General features: G+C 45.0%; 1 protein-coding gene across 1 annotated transcript; it reads left to right on the plus strand.

Moving 5' to 3' along the window:
• Positions 1 to 2,218: 2,218 nt before the first annotated feature.
• Positions 2,219 to 18,972, plus strand: DCUN1D1 (defective in cullin neddylation 1 domain containing 1). The gene is made up of 7 exons (XM_052685558.1): positions 2,219 to 2,358; positions 9,686 to 9,902; positions 11,023 to 11,191; positions 11,742 to 11,872; positions 14,331 to 14,413; positions 14,642 to 14,738; positions 16,180 to 18,972. Exons 1-7 carry the CDS (start codon positions 2,356 to 2,358, stop codon positions 16,257 to 16,259), a joined length of 780 nt encoding a protein of 259 aa, XP_052541518.1. The 5' UTR covers positions 2,219 to 2,355; the 3' UTR covers positions 16,260 to 18,972.
• Positions 18,973 to 19,536: the final 564 nt, after the last annotated feature.

The raw sequence follows: 19,536 nt of genomic DNA on the forward strand, positions 1-19,536 counted from the left end.
TATATATAGGATAGTATATCAATCCCAAATGTATCTGTTGAACAGTCTGCTGAGATATCCTTTGGATATTCTTGGGATAGCAGTGAATCTCCTTGTGCAAGGTAGTTTGTGGGACTTTGTTCTCTTGGTTAAACATGGTTGGTATTTGCAGGAAAAGGGCCATAGTCATAGCTTGAAGACTATTCCACCAGTGTAAGAATTGGTGGTTTCACTTTCTAGAGCATAAAGTAGCTGAGAAGAATTGGGGGGGGGGGAAGGGGTTAGAAGGACATTTCTAGGCCAGGCTGTTCCAGTGCTTTTTTATCCTTCATGAACCTTTGGGCTTATTCTTTAGAGAGTGCTGTAAGTGGAAGTTCTCAGCAAAGGGATTACACTAAATGGTTCTGCTTTGACTTAACATGAGAATTACTTCTCTGTCTGCTCAAGAAGACGGTTCACATCAGTCAGTGTAAAACAGAACAGTGTTACATTCAGAATTCTGCATTAGCCAAGCACAGTGAGATTTAAAAAAAACAAAACCAACAGAACAGTTGTCTTTCGTGTTCATATGAGATAAAACATCATTGAATTACTACAAAATAGAGTCAGCTTTACCTTGCTATGAATTAGACAAGTCACCGTGTTAGTGTGGTCACTGATTGTGCTGCCTGCAGATTACACAGTCAATATTTATTATTATTATTATTCTGTATCACTGAATGCTTACGTCATGATTACAGGCAGCAGAGTTGTTTATCCCTGCCCTAACTTCCTGTGCCATGTTGGATGGAGCTGTACTAAAGTAGGGTATGTAACAACCCTGGTTTAGACAACATGTCCTGAATACATACAAATACTCCTTGTGGTGCCTCTTCTTTTACAAAGCATTGAAGTTTCAGAGGAAAAAAAGAGATGTATCATTTCCCCCAAAGGAAAAAAAAAACCCAAACAAACACAAAAAACAACCCCAACCAGACACCAGGAGATCCTGCAACAATGAAAACCAGCAAGAGTAATAATAGATGCTCAAGAAAAACAAGGCAGATAGAAATCCCATCTCTGTGTGGAGGAACCCACCGCAATCACAGCTCATCTCTCAGATTCCTGTTACACACTGCAGTAACTCTCCAGAAGATCTAACCTCTTCGGGTTGCGGGAGGGCTGTCACAGCATGTTACACAGCATGATGGCAATTAGCTAACTCCTGAAACACCTTTGTTTCTCCAGCTGCACTTGATGTGATCTTGACGGGTGTGGTGACTTGTTTGTACTGGCCACTTTGTAGCCATTCTTGCTTTTAAAAATAAGTTTTTCAGAAGGATTTAAGATACCCAGGCAACTGTTGTCTCTGTGGTTAGCTGAATTCACACAGTTCGTATCTCTATTATCATTTCAATCCTTAGTTTTACCGTTTCAGACCATAGGATGTCCCAGGACAGGCCTGCTTCTCCGAATACTACTTTCACTCCTCATTAATGAATGAAATACATGAAAAGTGATTTGCTGGACATGAAGCCTATAAGGAATAGAACAAGATTTCCTAGGGGAAAAAAAAAACAACCAACCCAGCACTCCCTACCAATATAGGGGATACTGAAACAAGCTGATTTAAGCCTTGCACCTGCTTTTGCTCCTACACCTGTGCTGCTGCAGAAGCAGCTGAGCCCTCACAGCCAGCACTGTGCAGCAGTATGCAGCAGCCCCAGCTTCTTGCAGAGGGCTCTTGCACGAGGAGAAGCGATGGATTACGGCCGTTTCTAACACCTGTGACTCCGCTGCCCCGAGACGTCGCCTTCCCCACGTGCGGGTGAGATCGCCGCGCGTCTACCAACGAGAGCTCGTTGAAGACGCCGCTCGCATTGGGCTGCATTTCCTATCTCAGCTCTTCTTACATTTAAAGCGCACACGGTGAGGGCTACCGCGGGGCACGGCCACGAGCAGAAGGAAGAGGCGCCGATACCGGAGAGACATCGCGGCGTACTTTAATTCTGCTGTTAAGCAAACCCGGAGCTTCCCCTCGGGAGAACGGCCGCGCGGGAAGCCCGGCCCGCCGCAGCCCCGGGGCTCTCTGCTCCCTTTTCCGCCATCCCCGGGGCGGCTCCCGCCTCTCGGCCGCCTGCGGAACCCCCCCCCCCCCGCCTCTCCCCGGGCCGTCTCTGCTCTCCGCCCCGTCCCGGCATCCCCGAAGCGGCCCGGCCGCTTGCCGCAGCGCCGGCCCCGGGCACGGGGGATGCGGCGCACTGCGCATGAGCGCGAGGCGGCGGAAGGGCCCGCGAGGAGCCGGAGCCGCCGCCGCCGGAGGAAGACGTTGACCGCCGCCGCCGCCCTCAGCGCCCTCCCGAACGGCGAGGGAAGCAGCCCCGCACAGCCCTCACCATGGTGAGTGTCCTCCGAGCCCGCCTCTCGGCTCGGGGCCGGCGGACCGCGGCTGCGCCGCAGCGGTAGGGGCCGCCGGGGCCTGGTCGTGGCGGGCCGGCCGGCCGCCCGGGAGCCGCGCGGGGCCGGGCTGGGCCGCCCTCGGCGGGACCGCGGAGGGGAGGCGGGAGGCCGGTACCGGGGGGCGGCCCGCGAGGTCCTCCGGGCCTCGGCTCGACCCGGGGCGGCTCGCCCGCGCTTTTCGGGCCGGGTCCGGCGCCTTCCTGCGGGCGGAGGGCCGCGGGAATGCCGGGCGGCGGCTCGGGCCGGGCGCGGGGAGCGGAGCGGGCCGGCGGGGACGGGACGAGCGGGGCTCCGCCAGGAGCGGGGCGGCGAGAGGCGCGCGGCGCGGTGGGAGCGCGGCTGTGCCGAGCCGGGGCGCGTTGCGGACTTTGGGGCTGCCCGCTTTGTGCGGCTCCCGCTCGTGTGAGCGCCCCGAGCGAGCACCGACCTATCCCGCATTTTCTCCGCATTGTTTTTCTCCTGATAGCTCGGGGTTTGCTGCAGGCTCACGCGCGGACTGACTTTGTCCCTTCCGCTCTGGAGGGAAACTGCAGCGATTGGAACAAAAATCGTCGATTTGTTTGCTTAAAGTAGAGATGATGATGTTCCCTATCCTTAAGTAAGAAGGCCTGCGGGTCTGCATTGGTTCTCGCGTGCAGTGCAGTCCCCCAAGAGAAGACATTATGGCCGTGCTTTAAGGCCGTTTGTGTGTACAGAGGTTGTACGGCTTTAGCTGCATCTGCACGGCTGGAGCACTGCAACTTATCTCCTTGTAGATATTGGAGCTGCGTTGTCTTAGGGAAGAGAGGGGAGAAGCTCTGGGCACATTTATTGGTACTTACTGGCACAAGGGCACCTGATGCTGCAGTTTGTATTTTCCTGTTTTAAAAGCAAATTAGAAAAAATGAAAAATAAAAGGGACTCCGCTAGCTGTTGGAGTTCTCTTGGCATAAAAACTTGGTTGACCAGGATTTAAATTAGTGGTGTGGTACATAGACCTCTAATAAACTTGTCGCTGTGTTACCAGTATAACTTCTAATTGGAAGTTTTATCTAGATTTTTTTTTTTTAATGGGAACTTGGAACTGAAGTTTGGTTGAAGTTCAGTCTGTAAAGGTGTCCTGTGGTAGTTCTGCAGTTCCTGGGACTGTCTCAAATAACACTTATCTGGTGATGTTACACTACTTTCATAAAGACTTTTTTTCCCCTAAAAATCTTATAGAGCTGACGGCATTACCCAGTGTAGGCATGCAGAATGTATGCACAGGATTCCAGCTGGGTATTCATTTATTCTTGGTTGGCTGTGTGGTTAGAAATTGAACAATGCTGTTGTAAGTGGCAAAGTTACAGAAACATTATGGCAATATAATAACAGGCCTGTTCTGCTGAAGAACATATTTTCATGAGAAATAGTGAGAAGTTCTGTCTGTGTAGCCTTGGAAGTGCCTACTTGAAGCAGCAGCAGGAATACTCCTCCCATCAGACATCCCCTGTCTGTTTGGTGTTGTTCTGCAGCGTGTAGCTGAGCACTACAGTTGTGGCCCCAAGCACAGCTGTTGGGCATTGCAAACAGGTACGCCTCGTGCTGTGCTTGTTGACTCCAGCCAGGTGAAAGGGTGACCTGCACACTGCAATGGGGTTAAATGACAGGCAGCAGCTTTTGTAAGTTGCAAATAGAGGTGCAGATTGAGTCTGGTGCCCAGGTGTAGGGCTCTGCACCTACACTTGATAGCTACAGGAAAAGCATGGAGACTTCTTCTCAGACATCTGAAACCTTTCCCAAAAGCACAAGGTGTAACATCCCAGTTTACCACCACTGTGCGCTGCTGCTCCGGCTTGTCTGTCCAGTGGCTCAGTGTGGTTTCTGGGGCTGGGCTGCTCATCCAACACAGCCCCCTCTGCAGCACGGCTCCCTGTGACTTCTGCTCATCTGGCAGCACTGCCTCGGGTGCTCCTGGCCCTGAGCCTTGCTGGTGTGCTGCAGCCACTGCTTTTAGGGCAGAAGTTTTGTGGCATCGTGGTGTCTTTGTCCACTAGGTGGAAGAGAGCCCTCATGGCAGCCTGGTAGTTAACTTCAGAAGAGGTGTTCAGCTGTGTGGCAGTCGGGTGTGCTGCCCCAGCTGTGGCTGTGAGCAATCTGCCTCCATTTAAATTTGAGCTGGGCACCACCTGTGGTGGCAGTGGTCTCCTTTTATTACTGCTTCAGTTCACGGGTCACAAGCAAAGAGCTGTACATCAGGACAGGGCTGCTAGCAGCAAGTGGATCTGTTGTGCTCTCCATCTTCCTTAAGGAGAGCTGCTAACATTGCTATTCTGAATGTTTGAATGTGTTTAGAGCTGTGTATGATACACAAGGTAAGCACGTCAGTGTCTGTATGTCTATCTGGAGGCAGGCACTAGCCTTAACTCTGTTTATAGTATCTTTTGTACGGTCCAGTTTGTCCTCTCTGAAGAATAGTTCTGTGCTGATGAATACATAATTTGTTAAATACTTATTTTTCATTATGAACTTCAGGTGACAGGAAGTCAAAGCTCTTGTAATACCAAATTTTAAACATCTGACGTTGTCTCCTATAATGTTGTTGTACTTCATCACATTGTTATGCAGTGTCTAACTCGGTGAGCTGTTCAGCTGGGCTCTTTTTTATGGTATATATTCATGTCTATGGCAGTTTGTTGGTATGAAACGTTGCCTTTTGGTTCTGTAGTGAAGCTCGTGGATTCTTGGCACTGTGTGTAGGACTGAGCAGCAGACAAGATGGTGCATGAGCTTGTTTCCTCTCCCAGCTCACGGAGAACCCTTTGAACTTAGGTGTAGGTTCTCTTCTAACGAGAGCCATGGAAATATTACAGGGGAATACGGACTGCTCTGAGAGCAAGGTGTGAAATTCATTACGTAGCTCTTGATATTTAACTCATGTTTTGTGGTACTAGTGCAAATAGAAGGTATGAAAGTAGCTTCTGGTGGCTGAACAGAGCTTCTAACCTGGTCAGGGGTTAAGAATGCTGAACAGCTGACAGCTGTATTTTGTGCCTTTTTTTTTCCTCTTCAGAATAGCATTGGAAAAGCCCTGATTTGGGGTGTTTCCTTTACCTTTAGGTTATCTGAGGGTAACAGAGCCCTGGGACAGGCTGCCCTGAGGTCTTCTCTGGAGGCATTCAAAACCTGCCTGGACGTGATCCTGTGTGACCTCATCCAGGTGTTTGTGCTCTGGCAGGGCAATTGGCTGAGGGGATCTTCTGAGGTCCCTTCCAATCGTTCTGTGATCATGAATTACCTTAAAGCACTACCGTAAGTGCTGTGTGCTTCTGGATAGCTCTGTGTTGCTCTTCTGTTTAATACTTTCTGCCTGTGTGCAAGTTCTACAATTATTTTATCCACTGAAAGAAATTCAGAGGGTGTAAAACACAACTTAATTGTGCTGCTTGTGATTTTCCCCCTGGGTTTGATATGCTGACAGGCCTTGTACGTGTTGGTTGCTTTTGTTCCACTGCAGGCAAGTGGATTCCACATCAGTGTGGAGATAGCAGCGTAAAGATCCGTGCTGGCCTTCTTTCCATGGCCTTTCTGTGGGAACATGCTGCTGTAGACAGTAAAATGTAATGGATGGCCACGTTTGTGCGTGTTAAGCAAAGTGTGGTTATTTGCTTTAATTGTTTATGTTGTTAACTTGGATTTAATGTGTTTTTGCAGTGTACGTATGTCATTGCAGTTGGTGGATTAAAGTGCAATTTAGTGTGTTCAAAGTCTTGTGGCAGAAATAAGTTGTAATTAACCTTTGTTTCCTTATCAAACAAGCTAAAATACTCACAGTTTTGCCTTGTAATCTTTAGCCTTGGATTTGCAGGCAGTAAACAGGTTATTTGCAGGCATCCCAGGTGTCCCTTTGATGGATTCAGCGCAGTGTGGAGTGATTCTGTGATTCAGATGCAGGATGGAGGAATATTCCCTTGACCAGTAATGTCATTAGTGCACCGAGACGCCAGAAGTGGCAGCCCTGGCTGCAAGGCCTTGCGTGCGCTAACATGTTCTTCTCGGTGTGGACTGAAGTTGTTCACTGCTTGAGCCGACACCGCTGGTGTCCTCTGAAAGTGCTCGGGTGCTTCCCACAGCCCAGCACAGTGCTGGGGGTTGAAATGCAGTTAGGGGAGAAGCCTGGGCTTTGTGGAGATTGATGCTATTTTAGACAAGGCTTTTACCTGTCACGTGCATGAGAACCTAACAGGCTTTTCTTTGAGTCCAGGCTGAAACAAAAGCGCAGATGTCGCATCACTCACATTCCTGCTGCTTGGGAGAAGCAGTGAGGGGCACTGCCAGCAGCAGCTGGGGCGGGGGGCACGAGGCAGGCCTTGTTACTTATGGGGACTGAATGCTTTTCCGGGGTGTGGGGCAGGGACACCTCAGCCTGGCTGCACACTGCTTGTCTGGCAGCCATGTAAAGCTTTTGAGCAAAGTCCCAGAAGAGCGATTTACAGGAATCTCAGGGCTCTGCGGGCCCAGTGCTGTGTGATGGGCTGGTGTTGTTTCCCAGGAGCCCTCATGGCGTGTGCTCTGTGTGCTCCAGCTGAGGTGTCTGCAAACAGAGTGCTGGAGACGAGGAAAGGAACCGTGTAATCAGGGCTGGCAGATCAGGGCTAGCATTTGATTTGGACTGCCCGGGATGGAGGGAGCTCGTGTCACAGTGACATCCTTGTTGTACTAAGCAGCATGGTACCATAAAGGTGTTGGCAGGCTGGCTAAGCTGAATCCTTCCTCCAGCCTTACCCCAAGGGGTGAGACAGTAGATGTATTGTGTTTGTTTTCTGTTGGCTTTTGCTTGCCTGCTTTAGCAAGAAACATATCTGTTAAGTGAAAACGTCTTCCCTTTTAATTGGTATTAAAGTTGAGATATCCTGAGTGCACTGCATTGCATTAGAGTATGAACAACTGCTGTGTGAGATATTTGTTCCTGATGACTGCCAGAACGAGGGTTATCGGTGCCTGTGGCTTCTGTCCTGCTCATTTCACGCAGGCATACCGTCAGAACTCGGCTTCTGGAAATAGCCCTGAGAGATGCAGGCGGCTGGAGACACATTCCCACCCAAAGTGTGGGGTTTTGGTGATGAAAGAAGAGCTGTAATGGGGTAATAAAAACTCAGCGGTAATTCCATCTCTTGGTGTCCTGCAGAAGGCTTCCAATAGCTGTCCTGTCACTGGGATGTGAGCATCTCACCCGTGCTGGTGGGCTGCTGGGGAAGCACTCAGCACATGGCAGGGGCTTGGGGGCTTCACCAAAAGTCAACGCCTGTTTGGCCTGTAAAAATAGCTATTCCAGAAAAAGAGCAACGTCTGCAAAGTGTGATTTATTGCATCTTAAAATATTAGGACATGCTGTGTGCTGTTGTGTTGTTAGCTGCTCGGTTCATTCCGTGTTCTTTTTAGAACAGCTCTGTGGTGTTACTGTCACTTAGGGAACCCCGGGCATGGGAAGATTTTGTGTATAAATAGGTTTTGGTCAGTATTGCAGAACAGGTTTGATCCAGTCTTCCTTCTCATGTTGGCCTTTGTGGAGCTGTGTTTGTGCTGAGCTTTGGCAGAGCGACTCCAACCTTTCTGCTGTCCCTGGTTTATCCCTGCAGGAGCGGGGCAGAACAAAGCTGCTTTCTGCACGTGGTACAGAATAGTGGTGCTGTCTGTAGTTATGTGTGCATATCCAAAGGAAAAAAAAGCGAAGAAAGCTAGTGATTAAAGGCATCAGCTTTCTCAAAAGAAAGGAAGCCCGTAGTGCAGGGCTGCAGCAGGCTGGCTGTGTGGAGCTCGTGTGGGGAAGCTGCTAATTGGTATGGGCAGCAGCCCTGAGATGGTTTGATCTTCATTTGGGATTGTATTCATGGTTCATTTTCATCTGCCTGAATTTACAGTACATTTTAAATACTGCGACTAAGGATCCATTCATCATGCCCAAAAGTCATCGCGTGGGGCTCATCAGCAGCATTGTGTTGGTCGTGCAGTTTGGGCTGTGGACTGGGGGGTGCTGTGAGGTCAGTGCTGTGCCTGAGGATCTGAGCTCCAGCCACAGCGTGTGCCCAAAGGGCTGCGTGGAATCTGACAGGAAGGAGCACTGCGGTGTCACAAGGAGTGCAGTCTGACGGTGTGTTGCAGTGTGCAGAACATGGGCTGGAGCTTCAGACAAGCATTGTAGGCACAGGGATGCTTTGGTTTGGGAACGCATTTCTTGTGTTTTCTAGTTTTTGTTTTGGTTTTTTTTTTTTTTAGGAGACACTATTAGTCTTTTTAGCATATTGTGTGGGCATTTATTTATTAGAAAAGGTGTTTTTGGCAATAGTTTTACTCTAAAGCTGATGCCTTAACTACTCTAATGAATAGCAGCACTGCTATTCACTGTCATCAGGCAGAAAACACTTGATTGTGAGCTTATCGTCTATGCTCTCAAGCTGGAGTTCATGTCTTCCAGTGGTGGTGTGACTGGGGGCTGATGGCTCTTCGAGCTCCAGCTCTCTCTTCTCCGAAAGCATTCCTGCTGTGGCTGAGAGTTCATAGCTTCTGGGGTGCAGTTTTTCCCTCTTTTTTTAACCTTTTCTCCTGAGAAGAAGTCTTGCACTGGGGAATTACAATAATGAAAGGAAGATATAAATCTGCACAGAGCATAATGTGATCTGTGTGCGTGTGCAGAGTAGGACATGCAGTCCTGGCTTGAGAATTCAAACCTTGCTCATTAGGGGTCTTTCTGCTTTGAATGTGTTGTGAACTTCAGGACTGAAATTGGCTTTAGTGCAAGAGCTGCAAGGTTGCTTTCTCGCCATCAGCCCTTGGCTTTGTTTAACTCCCCTCTTGGAAATACTGTGTGTATTTATATGAATTGGTTTAAACAGAAACATGTCCCTGCTTACAGCTGGATGGGAGTTTGCTGTGCCCTGGTGTGCAGAAGAACACCCGTCTTTAACTTCTTTCATTTCTTTGCCAGTATGGTTTCTATAATGTTTAAACACAGATGTGTTCCAATGTAAATTACCTAGAAGACAGGTAAGTCTGAATATATGCTGTTAAAAATATGCTTTGGTGCCCTGAACTATTGTACACACTGCAGTAAGAACGCAGCCCTGCTGCTCCAGCACGTCCTTCAGTCTGACTGTACCGGGATGCTTAGCAAACTGATAGCATGCGAAATGAAATCTCTAAGTCAGTCAGTCTCACTGCTGGGCAAAATTCTGATGGGCAGTGAATGAATGGTACTGATGTTTTCTTCTGTTCAAACATTTCTAGCTTCTGTGTTGTCTCTTTTTGCTAGAACAAGTTGAAATCATCGCAGAAGGATAAAGTGCGTCAGTTCATGGTCTTCACACAATCGAGTGAAAAGACAGCAGTGAGTTGTCTGTCCCAGAATGACTGGAAGCTGGACGTTGCAACAGACAACTTCTTCCAAAATCCCGAACTTTATATACGAGAGAGTGTTAAAGGATCACTGGACAGAAAGAAGTTAGAACAACTATATAACAGATACAAAGGTGAGTGCCTCATTCCTCACTGTGTGTTATTAATTGTGGTGTGTAAGTTGGAAGGGAAGTACGTGTGGTTCCTGCTTTGCAAAGATGACATGAAGTTGCTTTATGTACCCTGAATGTATATCCGTGTGTACAAGGAGAGCATCTGGAACTGTGTGTTCAGTGAGTACCTGCAGTGGTTAACGTGGATTTATTCCTTCTGGGGACACGTATTGCTCGGGTCTCATTCCTGGCATAGAGAAAGACTGCGTACCAATGACCACTGACAGATTCTACCTTTAAATTTTATCAGCTTTTGACTTCTATCAGTGTTACAAACAGAGCAGAAAATAGTGGTTTTTTTTTAATGTTATACAGACAGTGTTCAGCTGGTAGTATCCCACCAAAGTATTAAGGTGAATTCAAAACAGTGGAACACTTAGGAGAGCTATAACTGACTGCTGCTACATTTTCTGTCAGTTTTCGTGTGTGTGCATAATCCAAACACCTCAGTTTCCCTCAAGTCTTTGTCAGCTTGCATCAGTAGATTTTTTGTTAGTGCACTTGAAATGTGAGCATCTCATCTCCAGACCAGATATTGGGTCCTTCATGGACAGAGGAGTGTGCGTGGCTGACCTGCAGTCGTAACGGGGCAGTGTGACTCTCCTCTTGGAGGTTACCTTGGCCAATCTCATGCATGGTGGTGATGCCAGAGGATGCATAATGCTTGGTACAGTATGGGGAGGTTTGGTAATTGTTTCAGAACAGCTTATGAATGGGCACTGCGGAATTGGTTATGATAGTTCCCAAAGACACCAATGATTGAGGCACTGGTGGGGAAGGACTGCTGTTCTCTCTCTGGGATGAGTCAGTGTCATCTGCAGAAACCAAATGTATGTGGTGCTTTTGTCTCTCAATGAAATCAAATGAGCTTTGTTGTATGGGAAGCTCTATTGTTGAAACTTCCTCAAATGTTAAGGATTCAGCGTTGAAAATAAGAAACTAACCTTGCTTTTAAAATGTTTCCTTCTAAGAGCGTATCTTGGCAACCTTGAAAACGTTTGCTCTTCTTAGACCCTTGTTGAGTAAATGAACTGTTTCAAAAGTCTCTGTATTTTCTGACACTTATTTCTATATCCTGAAGATCCTCAAGATGAAAATAAAATTGGTATAGATGGTATACAGCAGTTTTGTGATGATCTAGCCCTTGACCCAGCCAGCATTACTGTACTCATCATTGCATGGAAGTTCCGAGCTGCAACGCAGTGTGAATTTTCAAAGCTGGAATTCATGGATGGAATGACTGAGCTAGGGTAAGTGTGCAGTGTTGGGTGCTGAGTGTGACCCAGGGCCAACGCTGGATGGCACAGTCCTCTTCTGAAGCATTCAGGGTTGCGTTGTCCTCTTTGACTTCAGGGGTTTTCAGAGTCTGGCACCACTTGTCTGCCTCTGTAGAAATGCATCTGGTGTCTGAGCACTGGCAGCTTAGTGACCAGGAGAGAAAGGGGACATTAAGGAGTGCTCCTTGCCTTGGTTGTGTGATGTGGCTGCCACAGTTACTTACATAGGGAAAGCAAGGGCATTGGCCAGCAGTGCAGCGTACCTGAGTTTTCTCTGCATGGTGTGAATGCAGTAATCTTTATCACATCTTGTGGATTATCATGTGCAGTGGGCAGTGTGAAGAATTAACAACTAAGGAATGAAATAGTGCTCTAATCACAGACCAGTGATTAGATAAATCAGGCTTCTTGATTTTTGTTTTGATAACTGTATTCCACAGTGATGTTATAAAAGACTCTTAACATTGTATCTCTTATGTTATAGCAAAATCAATAATACACAAGTGTGCTTTTTGAAATGCAGGTGTGACAGCATAGAAAAACTAAAGGCTCAGATTCCTAAAATGGAACAAGAGTTAAAAGAGCCGGGAAGATTTAAGGATTTTTATCAGTTTACTTTCAACTTTGCAAAGAATCCAGGACAGAAAGGTTTAGGTATGTATTCTTAATCATAAATGTTTGTGCATGGAATGTGGGATGACTGATGAAAGCAGTGCTGTGATTCAGTGAGGCTGAATGCTAACCACCTTTGGGATGAAGTGCAGCTCATTATGTGAAAGATGGATGTCAGTGTCAGATCTTTGAGCTGATAGAAATATCTGCATAATTAATATAGACTACAAAATTATACGAGAGGGTTTATTCTCTCATGGAGTATGTGGAATTCTCAGTGAGCACAAAGGAGTGTGATCTCACATTAAAGTCATAATTACATCATTTAGAATTTGCAGCACTAAACAAAGTAATTCAGTTTTCACTTATAGAGTAAACTTAACCTGTAAAACTGATTTCCATATAAATGCACTTGTGTGGAGTCTCCTGTGATGCCAAAATGCATGCAAATATCTTTGCAAAGTAGAATTTGCATAGTGCAAGTAGATCTCTGCGTCCTGGGCTTGGTGCCTTTGGTGCTGCTGTGCCCTTGGTGCTTCCCTACCACCTTTCCTCTGTTCAATGAATGAACTGACCAGGCAGCGTTGTTTTTTTCATTACATAAGTGGTGAAGTAGAAAGATAGCTTAGTAAAAGTCGTTTGGGGGGAAAAAGCCCAACACAGAACACAGACCTGAGTAAATGAGTAGACTGCAAATCTGTCTCCTCCAAACTGCAAAAAGAAAGGGACAAAATTATCTTTCCAGCAGTAATGTTAGCCAACCAGAATGCACATCTGTGTACGTGCGGAGGTGTTGGCTATAACCAGTATTTCTGGGCGCTGTGGCCATCAACTTCTTACCTTAAGTGTTGTACTGTTGAGAGGAAATACAGTACTGAGAGCCCAGCAGGTTCCTTCTTAGCAGTAAATGTGTTTTTGTCTGTAATGAAAGATGTCCCTGACCAGCCTGCTTTAACTGAAGGCTAAATTGCTTGGTTTTGTAGTCAAATCTTCTGCTAAAGGCAGACATTGCTCGCCTCATGTGCTGTCACTCTCAGGTAGAATGTATTCAGTGACTGTTTGGACTTCTGCTTAATTTGTATCTGCTCCTTGAGCCCCATGGCTGAAGCCTTTAGTGTGGGATCATACCCCATGCAGCTGATGGAAAATGCTCTGCAGATTTTATTCATTACTTTGGTCAGAAAGCTTTATAATGTGGTTATACATTAACTTTTAACGCATAAACTCTTAATATCAAAGATGTCAGCAGTTCAGGAGCTCTCCCAGACACCTTCTGTTTGCCCTGCAGCAATGCAGAGAGTTCATTCTCTGTTTTGCTTGCTGTTGCTTTTAGCTCTGAGGTCCGCCTCCCTGTTTGCTTGGTTGTGAAGTAGTTGGGGGTCGGGAGAGAAGGGGGTGGTTTTTGTTTTGCTTCTGGATCGAGCTGTGGCTTATTGCTTTGTCCGGAGGTGCAGCTGCTCATGTGCCTCTTCTCTCCTCTCCCACAGGAGGACTGTTTATATTAGAAGAGATAAGATGTGCTGCAAAAAGCTCTAAGAGCTCCTGTGACAGGCAGGGTCTCTTAGGCAGCATTCTGTAGTTATTTTAATAACCACATGGATACTGAATGCAGTTAAGATCAGTGTTTTGTTACACACAGCAGAGATCCTCATTAATTCCTGGTAGAGGAGATCGCGATAGGTAGCAGTGCGGGGCTGTCACGCTTCTTATTTAAGCAACTCAGCACTGCGTGTCCAACAAACAGGGCAGTGTGTCAGTTCGGCCTTCTGCAAATCCCAGCGAGGCTGCCCAGCCCTGCCAGGTGCGGCAGTGCGTCTCACTGCTGTGCGCTCGCAGCGCCCACTGCTGGCAGCAGCGTGCAGTTGCCCGGTAGGCAGCGCGTTGTTGCTGTTCCTGAATGCTTGTCGGCTTTCTCAGTCGCTCTGAGAAACGGATTCAAAACCAGTGAGAACTTCAGAGGATGCTGAAATGCACAAATTGAGACTTTGGTATCAAACAGTTTTTCAAAGAGAAATCTGACTGCAGAAACGAGCACTCAATAAAGCCATGTTACAGAGCCAGCACCGCTAACGGTGACGCTCTGAAAATGAAACCATGAAAAGGCAATTGAACGTAGATTGTATTTATATGTAAGTAAAACAAACCCACTCATACTCTGAAATACTGCATTTATTTAATTTCTGAGACAGATATTTCACCGAATTGTCCCTAAGGTACAGCCAGGCAGCAAAAAGCATTTGAAATAGCCTTGTGTTCTGGATGTGTTAAACACAAATGTGTGCAGTTTTCAGTCCTATGTTGGAGTGGCAGCATTGAAATCTGTACCGTATTTGTATGACAGTTCCATGTATGACTCTCTTCCATAGAAGATCCATGGGTATGTTTGCATTAGATTCATCTTTGAACCTTCATGACTGTGCAGTTCATCTTAGTTGAGATGCCTGTTGAGGTGATGTATTGAAGTGCATGTGTCTAAGAGTAATATATTTTAATATTACAGATTTAGAAATGGCCATTGCCTACTGGAATTTAGTACTTAATGGAAGATTTAAATTTCTAGACTTGTGGAACAAATTTTTGTTGGTAAGTTTAAACCTTTACAAAAACTGGACTGCAGTAATTTCCAAACGTGGAAGATAAATGTGTTTCTGTTGTTGATGCAATGGGCTGTTCTGACACAGACCCCAGCTACTGCGCTTCATAGTGCATGCAGGGGAGTTATGTTCTGGGAGAGTAAAAAAGGTTCTGTGTACAGATTTTTAATGTGTTTTTTTTTGTGTGTGTGTGTAAATTTTCCATCCCTACAAACAGGAGCATCATAAAAGATCAATACCTAAGGATACCTGGAACCTCCTTCTAGACTTTAGTACAATGATAGCAGATGATATGTCAAACTATGATGAGGAAGGTAACAATTTCTATTTTCTTTCATTAACTTCTGTCTTATGTTACACTTATTTCTGTGTGTCTGCTTTGACACAGCTGTCTAACAGCAGTGGAATTAGAAGATCACTGGTGATCTAAAGTCCAGTTAGAGCTGCCTAATGCATGTTGTTATCATCTGTTTACTGCAGCTTCAAAAAAAGAAATGCTGATGTTTTCTTAAACTTGGTTTATTTTTTCCTTCTTAGCTCAGATGTTGATTTGCTCTCGAGGACAGCCCTTCATCTGTCCATTTTAAAACATGGGTTCTCTGCCAGTGCATTTTTTGGCATCTTCAACCAAGTAACGGATTGGGTGGGCTGTGCATTTCCTTGTAGATAATGCATTTCTTAGCCTAGAATACATTCAAAGTTTGATTATTTTGGTTTGCATCAAGATCAGACGTAATAATGTGAAGCTGGCTGCAATGCAGCAGTCACTGAACAGAAGTTATTCCTGCACCATGTGTTTCTTGTAAACTTTTGTATTGATCTTTCCTCTTTCAATCCATCTGCAGCCAAAAACTGCTAATTACCATCAGTCCTTGGTGGCAGATCAGTCACTGAGTGGAGGAAACTGAACTTCTTGTACTTTCAGAGCAGTGGGGAGCAAACTTCTACAACTTGAATAACTTTGGACACTTCTCATTCCCTTTTCATTAAGCAAACTGGCTGCTGCCAACTATAAGTCAGTGTGGTTTTGGAAAGCTAAAGGCAGAAAAACATGTTCTAGTTATTTGGAGTAAAAATATTTCCAGGGCAGGAGCTCAAGCACCCACCTTTACTTTAACCTTTATGGGACTGTGGTGCACAGGAGTGGTGGTGGCAGCTCTTTAGATATCACTACCTGTAACATGCTAGATGTTGATGTGCATTTTAACTACCTCATGATAAGGAGTATGGAAATGTAGTGCCATGGCAGTGTAATACCAGTTTCTAGGCCATCACAGTGCGTTTTGTTGGCTTTGGGTACGGCCCCATGCGCTGATTCTAACAGGTGTGCTTTTCATTCCTGCAAAATCACAGGGTGAGCTGCATGTGCTGGCTGCAGCTTACAGCATGGGCTGCCCCATGCAGTGCCCAGGGGTTTGCAAGCAGCTCCTGCCACCCTGGATCATCACGTTGGAGTTGCTGTCCCCACAACAGACAGTTTTAAGCAGGAACTTTTAGTTTGCCCAGGAGGATTAAGGCAGTTATCACTCTTGAGGGGGATTTCTATCAGCAGGGTCTAAGGAAGGCAGAAATCTGTAACCAGCGTTTACATTTCAAGCAAGGAAGCCAAATAATATTTTTTTTGCGTGAAACTATTTAAGACTGGAATGTAAATAAATTCTTCAGATCCAAAGCTTTAAAAGAAAGAAAGCCTGCGTCAAACTGATTTCTTATGCTTTGGTCCTCCTTTTTTCTTCTTCTTTTTTTTTCGTTTAGGGGCATGGCCAGTTCTTATTGATGACTTTGTGGAATTTGCACGCCCTCAAATTGCTGGGACAAAAAGTACAACAGTGTAGCACTAAAGGACCCTTATAGAGTGTACATAGTCTGTACAAATACCTGAAATGGAAAATTGCACAGTCAATTTCTGCTGGCTGGACTGAACTGAAGATCAATCCTCACAATGTGGCTGAGGGTTGAGACAAACCTTTAAGGATACATCATGGACCATATCGTAATTCATCCTTCTACTGGTGGTTTGGGCTTTTCTTCTAGTCTGGACCACTGCTGCCCGTTAAAATTCCAACATTGTGGATTTCATCATGGATGATGATTTTGTTTCTGGACTGCCCAAGTTTCAGCTCCCATAAGTCCGAGCAGCTTTATAATGATTTTGAGGTTTCTGGTTTTGCATAAAGCACAATGCTGGTCATCATCACACGACTGTTGTATGGCATCTGAATTACACAGCTCAACATCAGAAGAGTTTCTAAAGGAATCCTTAAATATACACTTGGGGCTAGTTGCAAAGACAGTCTTGATAGCACTTCCTTTAAGAGTGATATATTTAAGTGTACTGGGTCTGATTTTTGCTTTTTTAATTAAATTTTTTTTTTCCCTTTTCTGGAAAACTGCAGGTATCGTCTAAGTGAGTGTGAGCGTCTGGTAATAAGAGTTACAAAAGAACCAGGAAAGCTTCAGGTTGTTGATACTGGGCTGTCTGGGTGCCTGTCTGCATTACTTGATTGTACATCAGCTGCCCCTGAGAACAGTTGAAGTAGGACACAACTCCTGTGTGCTTACAGCAGCTGTGTTGGGTGTTACAGACGGCCTTTGGTGAGATGAGCTGTGTGTGTAAGGGTAGATTCTAAGATTCTTTAGGTTGTCATCTAAGGAAATGGATTTTGTTGCAGTTCTGAAGTGCTTCTGTCACACAAAAGCTTTCTCATTGCTGTGGAAATCTAAAACTTGAATATGCTGAATTTGTGTCTTAACGTTTGCAGCACAACACAGTATTTCAAATTCAGGCATGGAGCTTTCATGCTTGAGGTGTGAGGAAGCAAACGGCCCTGTTATAATGAGAAGATGGTGAGTTTGATATGAAACCTGGTTTTGAAACCATTACTCTGGGAAGCAAGTTGAATCTTCATCATGTAGAGGTACTGCCGCTATGGATGACGCCGATTTTTCATTATTTTGTTGAGCTTTCCTTAAACGGGCATTTCACTGTGGTTGCCAAATATAGAAATGAAGTGTAAAGCATGTCCAGACACAGATCAGATATAAACTACTACACTGGCTTTGTTTCCTTAAGTTATTTTGTTGGTTCATCACTACTTCTCGTTGTCTTACTGCGTTTAATTAAACCAAGTTCCTTTTGTTCAGAACAGGTGTTATCGGATGCAATCCTTTATTTGTAACGTTACAAGAGAGCTCATGCCCTGCTGTTGTGCTAAACATGATCTACTGCCGAGTTGTTACTGGGGAAGAGATGTTCTCTTGAGATCAGTTCTGCTCTGTAAAAGCGAGGTGGAAAATACAAAGCTCCGGGAAAGCAGAAGCCTTAGTTGCCATTAAGGTCAGAGGTGAGAGTCCATGTGCTGAGCAGTCCCACGGTAAGGCCGCACTTCTGAAATAGTAACTGGTACTTGCAGTAAGCAGCAGAACACTTGTGTGCGGATGCTAAAAGTATTTTAGGGGGAAAAAAAAAGAAGAGAGGAAAAAAAAAAAAGGCTATAAGATTGCTGAAAATGTTTGTTTCTGTTCTGTGAGGTTTGACCACAAGGCTCGCTCCCCTCACAGCAGTGCCCTTTGCAAACCCATCTGTGCATTTATTTCCAGAATCCGGTTCCGCAGAACCATTGCAGACTTTCTCCAGCTACTGGAATTGGCTATGCCAAAAAATGTGTGTTTTGCTGCTTTCACTATTTCCTTTTTAAATTTTGTGTAAATATAAACGGGGACTTGAGATTAGGGGCGGGGTGTGTGTGGAAAAAGCTCTACAAGGTATCTATGCGTGCTGTTTTCTGTCTTGAGGGTTCTGGTACAGTTTGAGGTTGATTTGTTCGTACGCTGTGTCTGGGATGAGAACCAACTGTTTTTGTCCCAGGACAGACTTGTCCCTCAAAAGAAGTCTGACGTGGGGTAGTGGCATAATGCTGTGCTGTTTTAAAGAATATTCCTTTTGAATGCAAAATCTTTTCAACAAAATAGTGTTGTCATCAGTTTGGTACTATGTGCTTATAATTACTGTGTAATTATAAAGAAATACATAAAACTTTGAGTAATTATGTTGCAGAAAAAGGTTATTTGTGCTATGATGGCATCTTAAAGAGTTTTTCAAAAAACACTGATTTAACAGGGTGTTGTTCTAAGGACAAAATGCCTGGTGAGAGAATATTTTGTACTGAAAAGTGCTCAGATATGGCCATGTGGTTTTTTTGTTCCTTTAGTTCTGTTTTTTTTTAAGAATGCAGACAGTTGCTTCCTTGGATTGCTTTAATTCTTAAGTGCTAATGTCCTCAATCTGATCATCTCCCCTTAATGGATCAATTTAATTTTGCCAAATATGAGGAAAAAAAAAAAAAAGGTAAACATCTCATTTATAATCTGTTTTTATACATTAAATATGTACAAAATTAGAAGTGCCCTGATACAAAACACTCATGTCAAGATTATATTTAGTAAGAAACCATCATTTACATATCTCTGTAAGTTCAAATGTAACTTCTTAAATCCCTCGCATTCCCAACAGAGGCAATAAAGCTCCAATGAAATTGCCATGACTAAGTCTTCTCATGCATTGTTTCAGTGTATTATTTGTAAGACATTTCTAGACTGTTTTTTTAACCACAAACAAATAAGAGTGGAATATTGGTCCCTTGCCTAAAACACACACTTGGGGGCGGGTAAGTCTTTTTTGGGGGAAAGCATCTATGAACTGATGCAGTCTTGCCTGCTGCTTATGCTGAATGTTTACAGGTACAGAATGGAGCTGACCTTACCCAGCTGTGCTGCATTACCATTACCTACCATGCAGTGGAAGACACCACACACAGTGCATTTGTTTAAGTTGGGTTAAAGACTACAGTACCATAAAGTGACTTTTTTTTATTGAACAACCTGTTAATGCATAACTTATGAATTGCTTCAGAACTGTTTTACAATGAACTCCTTGCAGAGAACTCCTTATTTAAGAAAGATATAATTTTTTAAGAACGCATTTAATAAACTTTTGTCATTCACACTTATTTCAAATAACAGTGCCAGGCGTCTCTGTAGATTTTATTTGGGTGTGGTAATGCTGCCTGTATTTGGTTTTTAAGTCCTCTGCTCTCAGAGAGCTCAGACAGC

This window comes from Tympanuchus pallidicinctus, unplaced genomic scaffold (genome assembly GCF_026119805.1).
Source record: "Tympanuchus pallidicinctus isolate F22 unplaced genomic scaffold, pur_lepc_1.0 scaffold22, whole genome shotgun sequence".
In the NCBI taxonomy this organism is placed as follows: domain Eukaryota; kingdom Metazoa; phylum Chordata; class Aves; order Galliformes; family Phasianidae; genus Tympanuchus; species Tympanuchus pallidicinctus.